Raw genomic sequence first — 22,721 nt, 5'->3', positions numbered from 1 at the left:
ATTTGAGTCCTTGTAGACGAACTGCAACCTAACTTAATATGTAGACAAAATTGAGAACCTAACTTAGGAGTATGCATCTGTAACAATAGCTCAGTCTTGGCCAATCCCAGCAGCCATACTTCAACAACTCATACACTGCTGAGTGTTCAAATAAGGCAAATGATGAGCTGTACCCAATCCAGTTGTTTCTGTACTTCATTTCTGATTTCTGTATATCACTTCCCCCTTTTTTTTTAAGTCTATAAATTTGTTCTGACCATGAGGCATCCTTGGAGTCTCTCTGAATCTGCTGTGATTCTGGGGACTGTCCAACTTGCAAATCATTCATTGCTCAATTAAACTCCTTAAAATTTAATTCAGCTGAAGTTTTTAACAACATTCAAGTCTTTAATCCATCTTTATTTTTTTGCATATGGTGTAAGGAAGAGGTCCTGTTTCAGTCTTCTGCATATGGCTAGCCAGGTATTCCACCACCATTTATTGAATATGGAGTCCTTTCCCCATTGCTTATTTTTGTTGACTTTGTCAAAAATCAGATGATTGTAGGTGCGTAGCATTAATTCTAGGCTCTTGATTCTGTTCATTGGTCTATGTGTCTGTTTTTGTACCACTACCATGCTGCTTTCATTACTGTAGCTTTGTAGTATAGTTTGAAGTCAGGTAGCATGATGCCTCCAGTTTTGTTCTTTTTGCTTAGGATTGCCTTGCCTATTTGGGCTCTTTCTTGGTTCCATACGAATTTTAAAATAGTTTTGTTTTCTTTTCTAATTCTGTGAAGAATGGCATCGGTAGTATAATAGGAATAGTGTTGAATCTATAAATTGCTCTAGGCAGTATGGCAATTTTAATAATATTGATTCTTCCTATCCTTGAGCAAGGAATGTTTTTCCATGTTTGTGTCATCTCTGATTTTTTTCAGCAGTGCTTTGTAATTCTTGTTGTAGAGATCTTTCACCTCCTTGGTTACCTATATTCTTAGGTATTTTATTTTTGTGTGTTAAATAGGTGTTTTAAATTGCATAATCTGCCATTTCTAGAGCTGTTTTTGACTGATTCTTCTTCTAGCTCTGCGTTATGTTTTCCTGTTTTTACTCCTTTCTAGTAAAACAGCATTGTAGATATTACCATGTTGAGTGCCTAGATTTCATTGCTTCCCTTAAAAGTGTTGACACTTGTGTTAGCAGGCAGTGAGTTACTTGCAGATCAGCTTGATCATTTGTTGGCTTATTGTTGTGTTCTGTTTGTGTGTCTAGAGTAGTCTTTAGAACTATTTTACCCATCAGGTGTGTCCCTTCTGGGTTCTCTCCTGGGTGCCCTGGTTGTTTAATAAGCTCTCCCCATTGTGGCTGTTTGGAATGGCTGTCCCCAGCCTGATGCAAGCACTGTGAATAGTTCACCTCAAAGCTTCATGGCAGTTGTTCTTGCCCTGCTTTGCAAATTTCACCCTACACAGAGAGCACTTAATATTCAGCCGAAGGCTCAGGGGGATCCCCTTGCAGATTTCTGGAGCTCTTTCTCTCAGCCGTCCCTCATTGCTAGTAACATGCTCTGCAAATTCCAGTTACCTCAGCCTCTTCAGACTGTTTCTGCCTCTTCGTTTCAGCAGGAGCCTGGGCTCTGGGTGCCCCCTCCTTGTCCTGCAGCTTAGGAAGTGCTCCAGGCAGAAAATGATCACTAATGGAGTTCACCTCCTGTTCCCCTTATCTTATGGATCTCAGACATGTCCAACATGCGCAAACAGTGCTCTACACACAGTTGCCTATTTTCCTAGCTGTTTACCATGAGTGTAGCAGGAGCCGTTTCACTGCCATGGCCAGTAGCTCTCAGTGCATTTTCCATTTGTTCTTTTATGATGAGCAATGCTGACTACATTTCTAGCAAAGGTTTTTCATGCACCTTGTCTATTTACAGGGGGTTTCTCTCTGTTTCGTATTATACATTAAAAAATTAATATTTTTTCTGGAATATGATTTAAAAACATTGACTCCCTGTTACTTGTCTTTTGAATTTGCTTTTTTTTCTGTTTTTTCTTAATGAAATCAAATCTGTCTTCTATCTTACAAGGGTCTTTTAAAAAAACACAGTAATTTTCAATTTCAAATGGGAAAATAAGCAAGAAGAGCTAGGAAATAATACGTAAAGAAAGAACGAGAGCCCAGCCTTGACAGAATCTGTGACACATTACAAAGCCTCAGTAATTAATACATAATAGCAGATGCAAATGTAGGACAAAAATTAATGTACAAAGAAGAAAATTCAGAAATTGACCCAAATATATTTTACAAATTTAATATATAATAAAAATGACATTTCAATTCTATGTTGAAATGATGTATTGCATACTAGATAATGTTCATTTGGGGAGAAACACAAAAAATTCATTCATGGCTTTGTGTTACAGAAAGATAAACTCCAAATTCATTGAAGATGAAACTCCAAATTCATTTAGAATGTCAAATATCAAATTATAAAAGAACCAGGAATTATAGAATTATTTTTCAACTTTATAGTGCAAAAGACCCAAGTATGGCAACAAAATTTCTGTATTTCTATATTTTTACATGATCAGCAATTATTTGTACAAAGCACAAGTACACTGTAAATACAGGAAAAAGTATAGATATGCAAATATAAAGGATAAAAAGCATCTATAACATTAATACCCACCAATACTACTGCCTGCATTTTGATGTATGCTTCAACTGATTCCTATTGCTAAACATGTAGACTGATTCCACTTTTAGCTTTTATAGCCATTACTGTCAGGTGGTAATTATCTTGGGAGAGATGCTCTAGATGTTCAATACATTTTAATTACATATATACATATTATACATATATCTAGATGCTGGATACATTTGAATTAGTTCACTGGAGTGGAAACTTGTTCTTTCTGCTGCTGAATATTTCATCTACTTTATTTCAGAGGCAGCACAACTTGTCTGCTTCCATTGATGCTGCAGCCATAGTATCCAGAGTGGAGTGGGTGACCCGAGGCTGCTGTATCAGGACAACATTCCTCTTTGTGCCACAGCAGGGCTTTATAACCAAAGCTGGTCCAATACCAGCATCTGATGCAGGACTTGTGTAGGAGCTGCCAGAAGAACTTTTTCCAAGGCACTTCTGTTTCCACTTGCTGTGGGATTTTTGTCTCCACGGGGGTAGAGTCTGAGAGTAAAGCCTTGGTAGGGGAGCCTGGCAGAAGGTGCAGAGAGAACCTGGGCTCTGCAGAGCCAGACTGAAGTCACAGCAGCTCTACACTTCTTCGTCAAATGGACCAGCAACATCTTTTTCTGTTAAAGCCAATTTAGACTAGATTTTCTGATACATGCAACTGAAGCACTGTAAATAATACATAAATCTTATCCCCTCAGAAGACTTTCTACTTTGAACTCTCAACCAAGCAGTATTAGAGCAGTCAAATAAGCAAATTCCTCAGTTGAGAGTTGATCTTGCAAACATCCTGCTGTAGGGAAAGGTCATGGCCTGATTTGTAAACATGAGAAGAGAGCCATTGGACTTGGGAATCAGATGCAGCCTCGCACAGCTGCAGACCACAAGACTCATCCTAGACACAGCCTGTGTCACTGTGATCCAGCTGTTGACAAGGCTGGGCACAGTAAGGACATCTTCAGTGTGTCAGTTGAACTACAGAAAACGTTACAGATTCTAATCAACTTCTGATAAAATCATGCCTAGTCATAGTTACATGCAGTGAATTTCTCTGTCAGAACAAAAACATATGCAAATAAAAATGTAGATATAAGCCTCAAATCCCATCCTCAGCATTAAATGATGGCTCACCCATTTTTCTTCTGCTATACCATAAGGCATATAGAGCATGACCTGTTCAGAGTGCTGATGTCCCATTCTATCATATGGCCAAAGTTACGAAGACACAGGTCATTACTAATGAAGCCTCTTAAACCTCATATCGTGGTTAGAATTTGCACTCTCATAAACGTCTTAAGCCCCTTGAATCATGCAAAATCTCTATAAATATTTAAGTTTTTCCCTAAAAAAAAAGGGTGGCTGCCAAACCTCAAGCTAATAAACTTTCAGATAAAGTTTTCTTTAAAAAAAAAGTTAAAATGTTTGAAATTTTCATAGTAACACATTTTTTAAATTAGAAGGGCTTATAAAATACGGTAAAAAAAAATTTTTCTTTGGAAACCTCAAAAGTATAAATCAGCTTAAGATCTGGAAATAATTTTAGGTATTGATCACAGGTCTATAAACTCAATGCTAGAGCCACTGGGGGCAAACACGGACATGAGAATCCCACTTGGAGCCAACTGCCACCTGAGGTGAGAAAGTTGACTATGGTTTCCAATCTAGTCTTCCACGGAGGGTCAGGAATGAAAGCAAGAAGACCCAAGGGCCCCTCTCCACCACTTTCATTACCAGAGTTCAGATTTCCAAACTTTTGCTTCCCTTATATTATTTTCTTCAATGGACTCTAATTATGAAAGGAATACTTACAGGAAAGCAAGCTTAGTAAATTTGGTTTTCCAAGTTCTTATTGATTACATATTCATCAAATTATTAAACCTTATACTTAACGTGAAATGGAGATTAACTCACTAAACTGATAAAATTCCATCTAAGATCAAAGGAACTAGAATGCTGCTAAAGATATATTTAGAATAAGTTGAAGAAATCTTAGCCAAAAGAAAGTGTTGTATCTAATCTTTGAAGAGGTTTTCAAATGTTGCCTTAAGCTACTTTTATTAACAAAACTGCATTTTGAACCCCACTGCTTGACAACTATGGCCTTTGTTTCTCAAGTCAATTCTTACCTTTCTGTGGCCTTGGTTTAACTACTTCCTTTGTTTTAAGGAAACAAAGTTTGTCAGTTCTCAAAATAAAAACCTGTCTCTCTGGTCAGATCATTAACTTCCCCAGTCATACTTTAAACCAGACTACCATTTGAACATCAAGTGCTAGCCTGAGCTTGTTTCCAGTCCCCGGAACCCAGCCACAGGGGAAGGAAGAGGACAGAGAGAGGTTTCTCTGCTCCCTCGGGAGATAAGAAAGCCCTTTATTTATCCCTGCCATCCCTCTTCTCCAGCTGAAAAGTGTGATCTTGGTACAGAGCAGGTCCACACATGCCACACTGGTCTGATCTTTTAGAGTAAAGAAAATCTTTTTAAAAACTTCATGTACTTAGGTCTCAAAGAGCAGAGAATTATGTCTCATCATGACGCCACTCACTGGCAAATAAGCTGGCGTGCACAGGGACTTGTGAGGCTCTCAGCAGAGTCAGGGCAGCAGTTATTTCCCTTTGACTGCATCAACGTCCTATGTTTGTGTTGACATGCCAGATCCTTATTTCTGCGGAATGAGAAATCTGAGAATAAAGATTTCCTAAACAGAACAAAAGTATCAAATCACTTTTGATGAGCAAACATTAAACTTTTTTTTTTAACTTACAAAGAATGTGGGGTAACATTTACTAGTTTTACAGAAATTTTGTTTAAATAGAACATTAGTGAACTAAATAACCAATTCTCCTTAAACATGATAGACAGGATGGAGGCTATCACTCTGATCATTTTAACCTCCAACACAGTAATTTGTAAACATCAATCGCTGCCCAAGTATTTTAATAAGAGGCCAGCCCATGGGAGTAAACAGCACCTTAGCCTCGAGACCTGTTATTTCTCTCAACTATGTGTACAGATTTTCTAAGTCGTTATGAATTCAGATATTCCCTACATCTCAATAAAAACACCTAGGAGAACGAGAAATCAGGACATGCATCTCCTGTAAGCAGAAGAGAAACCGAGCACCTACTCTCTTGCGGGGGCAGCTTCCTATCACTTTCCAACTCAGCCTCCATGGGGGCACGAGCATATTGGTTCAAATGAAGTAAAAAGGACACATCTCTGTCCACAGTGTAAATCCCATTTCCTTACGGTGGTCAACCGATTCAGACCAGTTTCACACTTCCTTAACGAAGGAAAAACCCAGTAGCCAGCGCTCAGGCCCAGCAATCTGAGAGGACCCCTGCTTGCCACGACCCCGCGGCCCAGCGACCCCCGGTGCCAGGTGTTGGGGGCACTGGCCCTTCCCTTCCGGGTGTGAAGGGCTGGCCCTTCTCTTTCAGGTCGCGGGGCGGGCAAACTCGAACCTCGCCGGAGCCCTACTCAAGGCCTCCACGCGCATTCCAAGCGCGCCATCCGACCCAAACTTCAGAGCCGCCTCCGTGGAACGGAAGGATGGTCGCTGACACCTGGCCATTCAAATATCAGGAAGTTAAAAATAACACGACCATCGTCAGCATTCCAAACTTCGGGAAAGCTTTTCTAAAAATGGAAAAGACGGTGGCTACACTTCAATCAAAATCGCTGTGGTCAAGAAAGTGCTGGGAGCTGCTCTAGCTCAACTTTGGGCGGTTTGCGGTTAACAGACGCGCGACCTAGAAACCCCAGAGGCATCGTCGGTTTTCCCGCCCTCCTCCTCCCACCACCGCCCAGCTCCTGAGAGGGGAGGGGGCAGCAGGACAGGTGGGACCCCGGTACTCACTAGTGCCCGCCCGGCCGTGGCGCCCGGTCCCAGGAAGAGGAAGGCGCGCCGCCCCGCCCCGCGGACTGGGAGGCCCCAGTGAGGGCGTACCTGCGGCAGGTGAGGGAGGCGGCGGCGCAGGACACCTGCCGTGTATGTTTGGCGGACAAAACCCACGCGCCCGCCGGGCCGCGCTCGGGCCTTCGCCCCCGGGGACTTCGGAACCGCCCCGTCCTTAAGATCGAAAAGCCCAGGGCCCCGCGGCGGCTCCAAGCACTGCGTTGGGAGTGGGGGTCCCGGGGGGGTGCCCAGGCTCAGGCCCGCCCTGGTCCGGCGTGGACCCTGCGGGGCTCAAGTCAGGTTCCCCCGCCTGACCCAGCCAGCCTCTCTCTGCGAACTCGGACGACGCGCGCCACAGCCAGCCACGTGCGCGGGACTCGCGCTGTGCCCCAACCCAGGTGGGCCGTCCGCGGAGCCGCCGAGCCTGAGCCCGCCCCGCAGGTGACTCTCGGCCCTTTCTGGTAACCTTTATCTCCCGCGGCTCCTTCCTCTCCAAGCGACCCGCAGCCCCGCCCCCTCCAGGTGACCCCCGCCCCCTTAAGGTGACCCCCCCCCCGCCTTCTGCGGCCCTACTCCCTCCAGGTGACCCCACCCCGCGGTTCCTCCTCCTTCGGACAACCTGCAGCCCCGCCCCTGCAGGTGAACGACGGCCCAGTCCTCGCAGCTAACCCGCGGACCCTCCCCACCCGCCCTCAGACCGTCGCAGAACCGCCCCCGCAGGCGCACTGCAGCCGATTGCGCAGGCGTGGCTCCAGCACGCGTTGCCCTGGCGGCGTTGGTGCGGGACTGCGCCGGCGCGCAGGGCGAGAGGCTGGCAGTGCGCATGCGCCGCGTCGGCGTGCGGAACGTCTCGGTCTGTTGGCGCTTTTGCGCGCGGAAAGATGGCGGAACAGGCTACCAAGTCCGTGCTGTTTGTGTGTCTGGGTAAGAGGGCGCCGACTTACTCATGTTCTGACGTCCCTTCGAGGGTTGCATCGGGCTTGGGCGCTGTGGATTATGCCGCCGGGCTAGGAACAATAAGGGGGGGAGGCCAGGGACTGGGAGGGCTAGGGTGTTCAGGAGTGTCTCGCAGCGCCCCCGTTCCCCATCCGCCCCGGGCACCGGCCCAGCCTGCCCTGTAAACCTGGGTCCCCTCGCACCTGCCATATATCCGGGGCTTTTGGCATTTGCAGCCACAGCCCCTACAAGCCAAGGTTCGTTCTTTGCACCTACTAGAATCCCTCTCGTTCCCCTCCAATGGGCCCAGGTAGGCCTGGGGTTGTTGGACTGATGTGGTCTCTTAGGGGCCTCCGGAGTCCTATGACAAAATTGTTTTGCTTGCTGGTTTCCTTAGGCCGTTCTTAGATATGGATCTGAGCTAAGCGGAGATGAAGTTTTACGGTTTCGGGTTTCTTGATTGTAAAAGCCAAGTCAAGGAGACCTGGAGGTCCCTATATAACTTTGCCCATGAAAAATAAAAGTGTATTTTATTAATGGCTTTTAGGAACTTTCTAGCTTAAAATATTTTAACTCCCGGAATTTCAACACTTAGCTTACCTTACTTCAAACATAATTTACTTTCCATTTGGTTTTCAGGGATCTTCCTTCGGTGTAGTACTACAAGGTTATATCCTCGGTGCCTCCACCCTGAGAGGAAGGCCTAAATTGTCAGTAGTCCAGTTACTTAAAACCTTCTGTGAGTTTACATTTCCTGCAGAGTAAAATTTCTGTTTATTTTTACAGACTCCTCACTTTATCTCCTGTACCTTTTCCTGCTCACACTCTCGGGACACAGGCTTACAGAATCTTTCGTTCTGTAGCACTTCACATGCTTACTGAGCCTCCATGGCTGGGTGCCCATTATGCATTTTGCCTGGAATGTCTTTTTATTTTATAAAGTCAAACCCAAATATTTCCTCCTTTGCTTTCCCAGACCATGAGTTGCTTCTTGTGATTGCTTATCGACATCCTTTATTACACAAATTTTACTATAATTATTTGGTAGTCTGTTGAAATTCCAGCTAAGTTTAATTTTCTGGAGGGCGATAACTGTGGCTTATTTTTCATTTTGTTTCCAGCTTTAGGACAATATATGATAAACGCTGACTAGGTTTTGTAGAAGTTAATTTCTGTGAAAGAAGAATTGGAAGGCTCGCCTTATTTCACATTGGTAGTGGGCATCATTTGATTTTTTTTTTTTTTTTTTTTTTTTGAGGCGGAGTCTTCACTCTGTCGCCCAGGCTGGAGTGCAGTGGCGCCATCTCGGCTCACTGCAAGCTCCGCCTCCCGGGTTCACGCCATTCTCCTGCCTCAGCCTCCCGAGTAGCTGGGACTACAGGCGCCCGCCACTGCGCCCGGCTAATTTTTTGTATTTCAGTAGAGACGGGGTTTCACCGTGTTAGCCAGGATGGTCTCGATTTTCTGACCTCGTGATCCGCCCGCCTCGGCCTCCCAAAGTGCAGGGAATACAGGAGTGAGCCACCGCGCCCGGCCCATCATTTGATTTTTTAAGACTCATTGAAGGCTGAATGGAATCAACAAGTTTATTAAACAGTAGTTTGGTTAAGGATGGTTACCAAATACTATTCCATTCCCTTGTATATTTCTGGTTGGTATTGTCGATTATGCTGGTATAAGGTATCATGGTTGCTGTTAATGGGGAGGTGGATCCTTGCATATGCAGTAGTCCCACTTTAGCTGTAGGTGGTACATTCCAAGACTCTCCAGTGGATCCTGAAACCGTGGATAGTACCAGACCCAATTGCTGTCAATTGGAACATGTGTCTGCTCATTTCTTCCACCCGCAAATGTAATGCCGTTTCCACCTTAACTAAGCACTTACAACTGTGGTCGCAACTTTCGCAGTTTGAGGCGAAACGACAAACTGTCAGGAATTTCTTTTTCCTTGTTTACATTTTCATGGATAGAAGATTTGTTCGTACTGTAGATCTTAGTAACCTCAGTATAAGATTTTTTTTTTCTTTCCATAAGAAGTCAAAAACTTTCACCTTTTTACTTAAAGGTAGTGCTTATGGCCTCTCTGCCGTATCTGAATTGCTAGCTTCACTACTCTTATGCTTTGGGACCATTATTAGTAAACTAAGGGTGACTTGAACTGAGGAACTGTGATAGCATATCACAATGGATCTGATAAGCAAGAGGGCAGTAGGTGGATAGACAGCATGGATACGCTGGACAAAGGCATGATTCACTTCTGGGGCAGGACGGAATGGGATGGCATGAGAATTTATTCTGCTACTTAGAACAGTGCACAATTTAAAACTTAGGAATTATTTGTTTGTGGAATTCTTAATTTAATATTTTCCAACTGAAACTGACCACGGGGTAACCATGGAAAGCAAAGCCTTGTAAAAGGGGGGAATACAATTCAATGATTTGTTGTTGTTGAGTGTCTACTATATGACATGCACTCCTCTAAGTGGTAGGGATATATGGAGTGGTGAACACAACAGACAAAAATCCCAGCCTCTCTGGAGCTCACGTTCTCTCAGTCACCAGCCAGTGTTAATCGATGCACTCAGTCGGTTGGTATGAAGCATTAAGAAAAATAGAGCAGAAAAGGGGAATGAGAGTGGAGTGCAGTTTTGAGTGGGGTGGTCAGGGAAGGCCCCACCTGATAGATGACCTTTGAGTAAAGACTTGAAGGAGGTGAGGAAGCAAGCCTAGGATATTTTGGAGAAGCATCCTGAACCCAGAGGAAAGCAGGTAAAGGTTTTGAAGGGAGAATACTGGCCATGGTCATGAACCACAGGGAAGTGGCTGGGCCTGGTGGCTGCATACCTTTTCTCAGTCGAGATTCCTCATCTATACCGGAAGATTTAGCAGATAATTTGAGTGACTGTTTTCTCAGTGCTTCCATTGTAGATGTATAGGGAGAAGTTAATTCCTTACATACACTGGTCCTTTAGGGCAGGAGTCTGCAAATTCTTTGTGTAAAGAACCAGATTATAATTATTTTAGATTTGCTTCACATGCCATACAGAAAGGGTGTAGCACAAAGTACCAATGCATGTGGTGAATCTGGCTGTGTTCTAGTGGATCTTCATTTATGGACATGACAGTTGGATAGAACTCCATATAATTTTCACATGTCACAAGATACGCTACTTTTGGATTTTTTCCAACTACTCAACAATGTAAAAATTATTCTTACCGCTGTGGGCTGTACACAGAGGTGGACCATGAGCCAATTTACAGACCCATGTTTTATATCCAGATCTTGGGAGGCCATGTGAAGACTTGGCTTACTCTAAATAAACACTGGAAGGCTTTGAGCAGAGGTGGGAAATGATCAAATTTAGGTTTAAAAAGAAGAGTTTCAGCTGTTGTTTTGAGATTAAACTGGAGGTGGAGCATGCCCTTACTGGTTGGGTGGTGAGTAGTTGCATTCTGAGGGAATTTGAGCGGTAAGTGGCATTTTATTTGGTAGCCGTATAGAGGACAGTAACAGTTGTATGCTTTTGAAATGTAAAAAGTTTTGTTCCTTCAAAGCATTTATTTGGATCCTTTTGAGACTGAACTGTAGAAAAGCATCAGAGGTTTTTCACCAGGGAAGCTAATGATGGGAAATAATTGAGCTGCTTACTACAGCCCAATCTTGAAGGGTGCTTTATGTTTTTGTAAGATAGAGACTTACCAGTGAAGATGATGCAGGAGCCATGACCCAGCCAGCATGGTTGGTGGAGATAGCACATGCTGGTGGAGTCACGTCACTTCTGGGCTACACCCATACTGGGTGCTGGGTCTCTTACCAGGTATAGCAGACACAGCCCTACCCTCCCAGAGCCTACCTGTTGCCTTTTATGAGTCTCCATCCTTGAATTGAAGATGCTGAAGAAGGGTATAAAATAGTCTGCCTAATTTGGAAAAGACAAACTTGATACTTTACAGATTGAAACAGTTTTTAAAGGCATTTGAGGTTGGAGTGTTCTGTTTTTAGAACTTGTTCTGTAGGTGAAGTACATGCAGTGTTTCACTGAGGACCAGGGTGCTCCATTTTTTCATGACACAATTTGGTGGCATCAACTTTTGAAATCAACAGAGCAAACTACTACTAGCCTTCAGGACAGTTAATAATGCAAGTTTTCATATTGTTGTGGGGAAAGTGAACTGTTATTTTACAGTTAATGATAATTATTTGTAAACGTGTGGGGCTAGTCTTTATTATTATATTTTTAGATGCTGAGATATTAGGCATCTGTTGTACAGTTCCAAAATAATAATAAGTGTCTTAATTTAGAAATACAATGTTTGCTGTTAAAAATATTCCCAGGGTATATGGTGACAAGTAAAAGAGTGACACACCCATGGGAAGCCTTTCAGTAATTAAAATAGTGCTGATGACAGTACCTGTTTAAAAAACTAAACAAAATTTAGAATGTCGAAAGGAACAACTTCACAACACAAATTGGCATAGAGAGGGCATTCAAGGCTAATTTGTTGTCTCTCCCTTTATGGTTTGTAGGTAAGATTTTTTACTGCTGTGGAAACTGCAGTCTTCTGTGAGAAAAAATTACATAATGTGCTTAGGTCTTACAATGTAGAAACTGAAGGCTGTAGTAAGGCAATAAGTTGGTTTTCTGAATTAGGGAATTAGCTGTGTTTTACAACACTAGAAGATCCTCATTGTACTTGTTTGTCATAAACAGAAACCCTAATAATGAAAAAGAGTAAACTCTTATTTAGTGCTGTCTATTCTCACAGTTCTTCTTTTTCTTATCTGTTTCCTAAATTCAGTTCCTAATGTTTGGACTCAGTATGGTGCTTTGGCATTAAGGATACTGGAAGGCCTCAGAGTAGCCCCAGAAGCAAGGTCATAGAAACGGTCATTTACCTTCCCCAACACAGATCATAGAAACTAGAACTCCTCTCCCGCAAAGCAAGCCATAAAACCTACAAAACCTCTCTCCCTTCTGCCTTCTCTTGAAGACACCATTCCAGAGGGGCCCTGCCTCATTCCTGGGGGAGGAAATGCTGTGGCCCTGCTGGGTTTCCCTCCTCAGTCTACTACCATTGGATCATTTCCTTTTGTCCAGTTCCATTTCTACATGGCTGTGCATTGGTCATCTAAGCATCAAAACCATTTCCCTGGGTCTTTGGGTCTTCGTTTCTGAAGGCTTCCATGTCACATAAAACTGATTAAATAGATTTGCTATGTTTTTTCTCTTGTTAACCTGTCTTTTGTTACAGGAGTATCTTCCATGACCTTTATGATGGTTGAGGAATGCTGCCACACCTTTCCACTCTGACACTGTCTTGTATTTGCTCCTTCATAGGAGCCTCTTACAAGGTCTCTCCAATTCAGTAATGTGCTCTTCTAGCGTTTCCTTAGCCCTGCCAGTAATTTTGGTAACTTGTAGGAAGGGTGTATGTTTTAAACAACTTTCTGTCTTCAGGTTAGGGCACAGTGCTTGGCACATAGAGTGGGCATACAAAATATGTTTGTTGAATAAGTCATATTACCCTTTTCCATAGGACTTTCTATTTCTCCTCATAGTGGCTACGCAAAGTCCAAGTCTTGGCCCTTTGTTTTAGGCCTCCTGTATACCAGCCCATCAGTTTCCAGACACTGGCTGTCTATACCTGAAGCATCGCAGCCTCACCTGCTTAGTGCTACAATCCCCCTGAGTTAAATGCCTTTCCCTTCCTCTGTCCATTAAGATCCTGATCATCCTTTAAATATCATCTCTAATCTTTCTTTTTTCTGGTAGGAAATTTTCTTACGTCTTGTTTTTGCTTTGTAGCATCGTTCTTTTTCTGTGCTACTGTAGTATATTGCTTATTAGTATTCATTTTCCCACTTTTATTATAGCCAACTGTGTACCTCCCATAAATACATTGCTTGTATATGGTAGATCTATTTTGGGATGAGATCTTATGTCTTTTTCCTCTGGGTAGTAATGAATTTGGCCCTTACCTTAGCTCCTGGGAGGTAACCTCTAAATGCCCTGGAGTTTTCTAGGAGTGATGGGAGTGTCTTAGTTATTGAAGGTGGCCCCCATAGTATATATGCTCATGAGATGACTCAGGGTGGGGGCTTTGAGCCACGGGTGGGAAGGAGCCTGGAGATTGAGTTCAGCTGAATGGCCAGTGGTTGAACCCTTTGTGTCTCCCTCCAAAAACCCCATTAAAACCTCAGAGCACCACGGCTCTGAGGAGTTTCCCGGGTTGGCAGTACTCTTTGAATATTGCCCCATGTTGATGACAGGAGGGGAAGGTGTCCCAGAGGACAGTGGAGCTACCCGGCAGGAAACCTCCCAGAGTGTGCCCTGGGGGTCACTTGCTTTGGCTGGTTTTTTTTTTTTTTTTTTTTTTCATTTTTGTTTTTGTTACTGTTACTATAATGAAATTGTAATGGTAAGTGTTCTGCTTTCCTGAGTTTGGGGAGTAATTCTGGGGAATTATCAAACCTGAGGGAGCCCTGGGGAACCTGAATTTCTCACTTGCTGTCTGAAGTAGGGGTGGCCCTGGTGTCGACATCATGGTCTGGAGAGTGGTGTCCCTGACCTTGGGCTGCTGATGCCTGGATCTGTGTCCCTGGGCTTCGCATGTGATCGCTCAGTGAATGTCGGTGTTGAATCACTGTTTATGCTTAAATGCATGTTTGTGTGTTTGTGTGTTGTTTTGTGAAACAATAGTCATCCTTATGTGTGATATACTTGAAAATACATAGTTTACCCTTGAACCACAGGGGTTTGAACTTCGAGGGATTTATTCAAGTAATTTTTTTAACCAAGCACAGATGGAAAATACCCTGTTGTCTGAATGAAAAACCCATCTATATGGAGGGCTGACTTTTCCTATACTTGGGCTCCAAATTCGCAGGGGCCCCCTGTGGGACCTGAGTATGCAGGTTTTGGTATACTGGGTAGGTGTGGGAGGGTGTCCTGAACCAGCTCCCTGAGTCTGCTGAGGGACAGACCACTGTATTTTATTTTTATTCTGTTGCATTTCATTTTAAAATAAGCTGGTTGCAACCCACTTGATTTTCATGATTCGCTCCTGGATCTTTAGTAGCAGCTCTTTAAACAATAATTTTGGTTGAAATTGTTATTCTGATATCTTTGTCATCTATACTTGGAGTACTTGGCCGGTTGGTGTCAAGTCACTGAACTTGAGCCTGATGGGCTGTTCTCCAGCAGGGTCTACCCTCACTGGTTGGACAAAGGCGTCAAAGGATAGTGTTGGTGGCCTTTATTTTTCCTGAGGGATAGCACAGCCCCTGCGTGTCAGGTGTGTGAAGAGGGGGAACTGGCCTGTGCCCTTCCGTCCAACCTAACCCTCTGTTTCCCCAACCCCCCCTTTTTTTAAAGGTAACATTTGTCGATCACCCATTGCAGAAGCAGTTTTCAGGAAACTTGTAACTGATCAAAACATCTCAGAGAATGTAAGTACCATTCATTATCTTAAAGAGGCCAACCTGAACTCTTCTGGGCAGGAAATTGCCAAAAAAAAATTCCATGTTTCTTCCCCTGCAGTGGAGGGTAGACAGCGCGGCGACTTCCGGGTATGAGATAGGGAACGCCCCTGACTACCGAGGGCAGAACTGCATGAAGAGGCACGGCATCCCCATGAGCCACGTTGCCCGGCAGGTACCGTCCTTGGACTTGAAGATGTGTGTTTTGTGTTTCAGTGGGTCATTGACAGCGGTGCTGTTTCTGACTGGAACGTGGGCCGGTCCCCAGACCCAAGAGCTGTGAGCTGCCTAAGAAATCATGGCATTCACACAGCCCATAAAGCAAGACAGGTAGACAAGCTCTTGTTCCATTTCTAATATGTAGAGTCCGGTAACTTGAGAAGTAGTGAAAGGATTAACTAGACTTGTATATTAATGAATGTGTTTATTTAGGGTGAGCTTAACCAGCTACAGTGTGTCCATTTTGTTTCACTTCTGGTTGCACAGTATTGAAAGACTTGCATGACTTTGGAATTTATTTATTAAAATGCACATAAAAGCTAGGTAATTTATAATGAGAGAGCCTGACTGCGAGCTTGGGCTGAGCGGTGCTCTGTCTTCTGTTCCTTCCTGCATAATTTTTATTAAACATTTAGGCCATAGTAATTATCCTGCCTATATTGCAAGTTTGTTGCTAGAATTAAGTTATATAATATATACAAAAACATGTTTTCAACTGTAAAGTGCCATAGTAATATAGGGTAATACCAACAAGGTTATGGACACATAATTATAGTATGTTGTGCCACACTTGAAGTTTGGAGTCTAATAAAGTCACAATCAAATTCTGCAATTTCAGTTGAAGATAACCTTGTATTTATATTATAAATTATAAGCTAAAGTTGATTTTTCTAAGAGTTCTTTATTTAAATGAAGTACTGTGGGACTGACCTTTTCTGAAATGGAATTGTCATTGGTCAGGTGATTAAACATTTTTATACAATTTATCCATCCTAATCTCTTCAGGCCTTTGCATACCTTGCCAGTTTCTACTGGCCATTGTTGAAAATAGATTTATTTGGAGCAGTCCTTCAGAATATGAGCACTCATACTTTGAAGTTTTATGTTTTTAAGGTCAGTTTTTTTTTTTTCCACTAAGTGTGTAATAAGAGTGGATGCAAATGAAGTATTTTAAAGACATATTAGGAACTTTTTTAAAGAACAGTTTTAGAAGCAGTATTTGCACATGTTTCTTGCTTTTTCTTTCCCGTTTCTTTTTTTTTTTTTTTTTTTTGAGACGGAGTCTCGCTCTGTCGCCCGGGCTGGAGTGCAGTGGCCAGATCTCAGCTCACTACAAGCTCCGCCTCCCGGGTTCCCGCCATTCTTTCCCGTTTCTTTTAAGAAATTTTTAAGGTATGTTTTATGAATCAGTATCACATCAGATCTTTGTTTACAAGTTCTTTTCCTTTACTAATGTCACAATTTGTGTGATAACTATTGTACATTTCTTAAAATCTCAATTTTCTCAGTGCCTTTCAACCTGTGTTTAATAAATGAAATATTTTTAGGGTGCTTATTTTTAACTCTTATAGTTAGTCTTTTAGAATACGTGAGCTTTCTGCCCAGTTAGTTCAAAGGAGATTTTTTTACTTTATTATTATACATTATGTTCTCTTTTCGGTAAACTTTTCATTGACTTGTGTACACAGATTGTGAGTGCAACCCTGAGGTCCCATAATAGCCCCCTCCCCACTCCTCCAGAAATCCCCACAAAAAATTGGTTGTACTTTTTAACTTCATAGAAGTGGAATTATAGTACATGCTGTTGTCTGTCAGCTTTTTTTGCTTGTGAGAATCTCCGTGTTTATTGTAGCAATATAATTGTCATTGCTGGATACGATATCATTTCACAGTTTGTCCGCTCTCCTCCTGGTGGGGGTTTGGGGGGTTTTCTAGTTTGGGGCTACTGCAGATAGTGCTGCTGTGGTAACGGTGTGCACCTGCTGTGTTCTGTTGGAGTCATGCCCAGCAGACACCGTGTAGTGGGGTACACATCCTCATGAAACAGATTGGGGATGTTCCCTCTTCTTCTTCTCTAAAAAAAGTTTGTTGAAGATTGATAGTATTTCTGCTTATCATTTGAAAAATTTGTCTAATGGGTTGTCTTTTTGTTGTCTATTACTTTCTCTGGCAGTCTTTCAGTTTTTCTTTCGGAATTTGGTTTTCAGCAGTTTCGGTGTGGTAGACCAGATATGATCCTTGACGTTGTGACTTGATGCTTTTCATCAATTTTGGAAAATCCCAGGCTGTTATCTTTTCATATTGTACTTCTCTTTCTCTTTTCTCCTGAGATTCACCTTATGTGTATATTGAACATATATTTCTAATGCTCTTCTATTTTCTATCCCTTTCACTCTCTTCTTCAGTCTGATATTTTCTGCCGACCTGTTTTCTGATACACAAATCTTTCTGCCGTTTTCAAACAGTATCAAGATTGTCTGTTATTTACTTAATTCTTTAAGTTTCTTTTTTTTTTTTTTTTGTAGATTCTATTTTTCTGGTGAAATTCTACATCTTGCTCTATGTTTTCCTGAGCATTCTATCACAACTGCTTTAAATACCGTGGCAACTCTGATTATCTGATTTTCTGATTATCTGGACCATTTGTGAGTCTGCTTTCCTTTTCTGTTTTTTTCTCTTTGTTTTGTTGCTTGTATATCTTTGTCCGTTTGTGCTGCTCTAACAGTACCTGAGACTGGGTAATTTACAATGAACAGAGATTTATTTCCTATAGTTCCAGAGGCTGTGAAGTCCAAAGTCAAGGGGCTCATGGGGATGTGAGGTCCTTCTTGCTGCCTGATCCTGTGGTAGAAGGTGAAGGAGTCGAGAGGGTCCCAGAGTGAGTGAGAGCGAGAACTAGAAAAACAAGAGGAGGAAAACAGAGGAGAGAGAGAGGACCCATCAGCGTCAGGAGCCCACTCCCAAGCTAGTAGCATTGATCAAGATCCTCCCTCTCACTGTTGTTGCATTGGGGATGAAGTTTCCAGCACAGGAACTTTGGGGGACACATCCAAACCATAACATAGGATTTAAATAATTGTAAAGAGGTAAAGAGTTCTGCTACTGAACTGTTTGAGATCCCTGTTCTGAGGCCTCGTCATCGCCCAGTTTTAGCGGGAAGAGAAGTGGCAAGTGGCAGGAGTCTACAGGTTGGGGACTGCACCTTTTTTTGAGGTACCTTTTTATGAACAGTGTTTATTGGAACACGGCCAGACTTGTTCATTCACCTGTAGTGTGTGGCTGCTTTTGTGCGAGAGCTGCAGAGCTAGAGCGGCCTCGTGGCCCCCAAAGCCTGATGGTCACTAGAGCATTGGTTTTGTATATGGGGTTTCTAGTTGTTTTTAGTAGTAGGGATGATTTGCCACAAGCTGCTGCAAGTGGAAATCCTTTACTGTGCATTTGTTACATAAGTTATAGCTGTTTCTTTTCTTTCTCAATTATTGTAACATCTAAAAATTATGTGACAATTACTAAGTCTTTTTTTATGAAAAATTTACAATTAGTCCAGAATTTAAAACAAGTTTAGTATTAAATCTTAGGGCATTTCTCACATAACTAATTTGGAGAAATAATACTGTTCAGGCTTGGTGGCTCACACTTATAATCCTAATAACACTTTGAGAGGCTCAACATTGCTTGAGCCTAGGAGGTCAAGACCAGCCTGGGCAATATAGTGAGACCCATCTCTACAAAAATTTAAAAAATTAGCTGGGTGCTATGACATGTGCCTGTAGTCCCAGCTATTTGGGAGGCTGAGGTAGGAAGATGGCTTGAACTCAAGAAGTTGAGGCTGCAGTGAGCTATGGTCTCACCAGTGCACCCCAGCGTTGGTGACAGTGAGACCTTTTCTCTAAAAACAAAAAAGAAAAAAAAATTCAGTATTGTACTTATTCTCGATTTTGAAATAAGTCAGTGCCATGGGAGTGTTGACGAAATACAGTCCTTTCTAGTTTCTGGAAGTGCATGCTAAAAGCTGAAGTTTCTCATTTTTTAGAAGAACAAGTGTATTAGGAAAGTTACACTTTCCGCCTTTGTTCCGCAGTACGTATGTTTATGTTTCTTATTCTGCCATTATTTATAGTAGTTGAAATTCACAAAATAATCTTTTTATTTATATTTTAAGTAGGTATATTTATAGATTATATCAGAAAACAATGATAAGCTTTCAGGTTACAATCAGTAGAAATACGCATTCTCTTCTGTGTCAGGTTTAAATTATGGATATTCGATCAAAATAAAGGAGGACTGTCGGTTATTACTCCTGTGTCTCTTTCTTAGTGACCACCTCTGACCATCCAACTTAATACTTCTCCTTCTCCCTGCCCCAGACCTGTGTGTACCTCCTCTCTGCTTTATTTCCTCCGGGGCATCTGTGCCTCCTGTGTGTTGCCTGCCCCGTGTAGAAGGGCAGCTCCACCAGACACGGCTTATCCGCTTAGCTTCGTGTGTGTTACTGGGGCCCAGGATGTTCAGTGCTTGTGGAATGAAAAATAGAGTAGAATAATGAAGGGGATTAAATATGTGACATTTTAGTATGTTGACTGTGTTATATGTTACTAAGGAATTGAAGCTGATGTATAAACATTGTGTCTACACATTATACTATTTTATGATTATTGTATGGAACTTTATAATACAAAATTTCTTTGCAGTACAATTTTGAGAAGTAGGTTAACTCTCTTCTAACTTAAAAGTATCCTAAAAATTATTTATTTAATTAAATTGTTAATTAGTGAATAACAGGCTCAAATATAGCAGTTTTTTTTTCTTTTAGTATTGCTTTGCATACTCTAGGCTTAAATGGTATAAACACTGTATTTTGACTTCTTATTCAATTTTAGATTACCAAAGAAGATTTTGCCACGTTTGATTATATACTATGTATGGATGAAAGCAATCTGAGGTAATCCTGTTTTTGAAGAATATGTCTGTTCAACTCTCAGTTCAGTAATGGGCCAAGTAATTTGTTGTCCAGATTTACTTTTTCTATTTTAAAGGTTTTAATAGTGATGGTCACTATATGTGGAATTATTTATTTAGAACAGCAAAAAAACTTAGTAATCTAGAATTGTCCCTTAGGTATTTTCAAGGAAATACACCTTAGAAAAGGGAAAGTCCAGTTATTAATAGCATCATTTAATTGGAAAACTAGCTTGACTGTGATAGTTTTGTATCAGGCACATTGTTCTACATGAGAGCAGTTTTGTTATTTTTGCTGTAGTGATTCCTGGACAGGGCAGTGTTTTATTGATTCTTAGGCCAAAGCTCTGCAACCGTAGGTTCCTATTATTACCCCATCTTGTGAAAGAAGGACGTGAGAAACGGTAATGTTAGGTTGTGTCCCCAAGTTCACACAGCTAGCATGTGGTAGATGTGGTGGGATTTAAGCCTAGGCTCAGTGAGGCAGAGCCCTGCCGTCCTGCCTCAGTCACCACTCTCCTGACCTGCCCCGGTCCTCTACTTAGGGCGTCATTGGAAAGTAATCATAATTTAATGTCACTCCAGGATTCTGACTTACATCACTACTTTTTCATAAATAGTACTTGTTTTTGATGAAGATAAACTATTTGTTCTTTTAATTACTTTTGTACAAATGAACAGATAGGGATGCACCAGTTTTAATTATTTTTTATTAATCAGGACCTTCATTAAAATGCACGCATTTTTAAATTTTATTTTTCAGTCCTTATTCTGTTCTCATTGTTTTTGCTGACACCATAGCTTATAGGTATTGTAAAAACACCTTTTTAGGAGACCCCATTTGCTTTGATCGGCACTGAGCACTGTGTTTCTTTGTGTGTGGGGCAAGCAGAGTTCCTGCAGCCTCACGTTTGCATGTGCTGTTCCTCTGCCTGGAAGCTCCTCCTTGCTGCTTGGGCCATTCGGCTCCTATTTGCCTTTCGTGGGTCAGCTTAGATTCATTTCTTTGTAGAGGTATTCCACTACCCTGTCACTAGGCCAGATTGTGCATTAGACTTAGGCCTGCCCGCAGTTCTCGTCCCTGCGCCTACTCCTGAGCTGCTGTGAAACTTCACGCACGGGGCTCTTGGCTGTTCCTTTCCCACATAAAGCACATGCCTGACTCATCGACTCATCTTTCGTAGGTGCTCAGTCGAAATGTTAAATAAATGGAGGCACTTAGTTCAGTTTGCCTTTTTCTTTTGTAGCAACGTGAAAGCTAAAGGTGGAAGTCTAGAGTGAAGCTGAGTTTTCAGCTTGGGCAGAGGCTTGAGGAGTAAAAGAAGGAAGAGTAATTAAGGAGTGGGTCATGCTGCGGGAAGTGCTGTCAAGACACCTGAGGATAGAATTGGTAGCCCTCTGTTTGGGGACTGGTTCAGATGGTGTTTTGGGTTCCTTTCTGTCACCTTTGTTTAATCTCTGAAACTTGATTGATTGTCTCAAAATATATTTCGTGGGAGAAAATATAATTATTGTATATTTTGTGTAACAGAATCAGTGAGAATAAGCTGCTGTCACAAACTCTCTTGCCTAGAGAGAGGGCAGTGGCATACAGCTGCAGAAGGGGCCACACGGGCCTGCTGAGTGTTCTGTTTCATTTCAAATTAGGTCATCCTGTCTTGATTTTGATATGGATGTTTCATAAGACCCTAGCAGATGTCCCTGTTTAACTTGAAACCATAGATCAGAAAACTAAGTTCATGTTTCAATTTTACAGAGATTTGAATAGAAAAAGTAATCAAGTTAAAACCTGCAAAGCTAAAATTGAACTACTTGGGAGCTATGATCCACAAAAACAACTTATTATTGAAGATCCCTATTATGTAAGTACAGTTCACGTTTTAGGGCTAATGTGATGATCCACCACGTCGGTATCCTGCAGTATTAAATAACAGAGTAGATTGTGGTAAGGATGTTTTTGTTATGCAGGTTTTGCCATTTTCTTCTTTTCCTGTCCATTTAGGGGAATGACTCTGACTTTGAGACGGTGTACCAGCAATGTGTCAGGTGCTGCAGAGCGTTCTTGGAGAAGGCCGACTGAGGCAGGTTCATGCCCTGCTGTGGCCAGCCTGACTAGACCCCACCCTGAGGTCCTGCATTCTCAGTCAGTGTGTAATCATGTTCCAGAGCCCAAAGGCCCAGCTCTTTGTTCAGTTGACTTACTGTTTCTTACCTTAAAAAATATTGTAGATGGAAATCAGTTATGTTTGGCAGAAGAATCAATAAAATTATTTGATTCTGACAGTTTATGGGGTATAGTAAGCATTCTTAGACTAGTTGAACATCTCACTTTGCCCCAATTACAAAAATAGTAGAACAAGCAACATAAAACATAATGAAGGAAAACCTCACTTGAAGGCCCAGGTCAGCATCTAAGCCCGCTGAGACTTAGATAGTCAAGTCTACCTCTTCAGTAGGTTCGTGTGGATGGCCTGATGGGGGGCAGGTGCCCTCTGCTCCCTGTGCTACCTCTCTCTTGCCCAGGGCCTTTTATGGATTGACAGTAGCCCTCTCCATAGGAGCTCACAGTCTAGATTAGAAGGGTTTTAATTTATACACACCCATAGTGCACACTTGTATATTGAAAAGATAGGGAAGAGAGAAACATTTATGGAAACAGTCGTTAGCACCTTCAATACTTCATGATTTTTGTTGAGTTTACTTCATGAGGAGGTCAGCTCATTTGCTCCCATCTGAACCATTTTGCCTCTGAAACTTAATTATATCCAGAAAGAAGGAT

General features: G+C 42.2%; 2 protein-coding genes across 16 annotated transcripts in view; one reads left to right on the top strand and one right to left on the bottom strand.

Annotated features, from left to right (window-relative positions):
* SH3YL1 (SH3 and SYLF domain containing 1) overlaps window positions 1–7,279 on the bottom strand; it is a 49,761-nt gene extending 42,482 nt beyond the window's left edge. For 5 of the 13 annotated variants that reach the window (XM_050753206.1, XM_050753215.1, XM_050753217.1 and 2 more), the window contains exon 1: window positions 5,215–6,522. In XM_050753206.1, the coding sequence (XP_050609163.1) occupies window position 5,215 (1 nt within the window). In that variant the 5' untranslated portion in view covers window positions 5,216–6,522. The other 8 variants (XM_050753208.1, XM_050753213.1, XM_050753211.1 and 5 more) reach the window with 8 other exon arrangements.
* Window positions 7,280–7,430: 151 nt separating this feature from the next.
* On the top strand, window positions 7,431–22,225 carry ACP1 (acid phosphatase 1). Of its 3 annotated transcripts, none has more exons than XM_050753228.1 (6): window positions 7,431–7,491; window positions 14,880–14,953; window positions 15,200–15,313; window positions 19,864–19,925; window positions 21,699–21,804; window positions 21,945–22,225. In XM_050753228.1, the coding sequence occupies exons 1-6, from the start codon at window positions 7,449–7,451 to the stop codon at window positions 22,020–22,022; spliced, it is 477 nt and encodes a 158-aa protein (XP_050609185.1). In that variant the 5' UTR covers window positions 7,431–7,448; the 3' UTR covers window positions 22,023–22,225. The 3 variants fall into 3 exon arrangements, 2 of the variants coding, with proteins under 2 accessions (XP_050609185.1, XP_050609186.1); XM_050753229.1 differs by lacking the exon at window positions 15,200–15,313 and adding an exon at window positions 15,045–15,158; XR_007718596.1 differs by lacking the exons at window positions 21,699–21,804; window positions 21,945–22,225 and adding an exon at window positions 21,190–21,691 and having other exon boundaries at window positions 7,437–7,491; window positions 15,045–15,313.
* The last annotated feature ends 496 nt before the right edge of the window (window positions 22,226–22,721 follow it).

Source organism: Macaca thibetana, chromosome 13 (genome assembly GCF_024542745.1).
Source record: "Macaca thibetana thibetana isolate TM-01 chromosome 13, ASM2454274v1, whole genome shotgun sequence".
In the NCBI taxonomy this organism is placed as follows: Eukaryota; Metazoa; Chordata; class Mammalia; order Primates; family Cercopithecidae; genus Macaca; species Macaca thibetana.
The sequence above is the reverse complement of the archived record's forward strand: the minus strand, read 5'-3'. Positions and strand labels throughout refer to the sequence as shown.

Excerpts from the sequence above, each read along its gene's own strand:
- ACP1 (XM_050753228.1), top strand. The coding sequence starts at position 7,449 with ATGGCGGAACAGGCTACCAAGTCCGTGCTGTTTGTGTGTCTGG. Across the intron at positions 14,954-15,199 it reads ATCAAAACATCTCAGAGAAT|TGGGTCATTGACAGCGGTGC; the intron begins GTAAGTACCATT and ends TTTGTGTTTCAG. Across the intron at positions 15,314-19,863 it reads CAGCCCATAAAGCAAGACAG|ATTACCAAAGAAGATTTTGC; the intron begins GTAGACAAGCTC and ends ATTCAATTTTAG.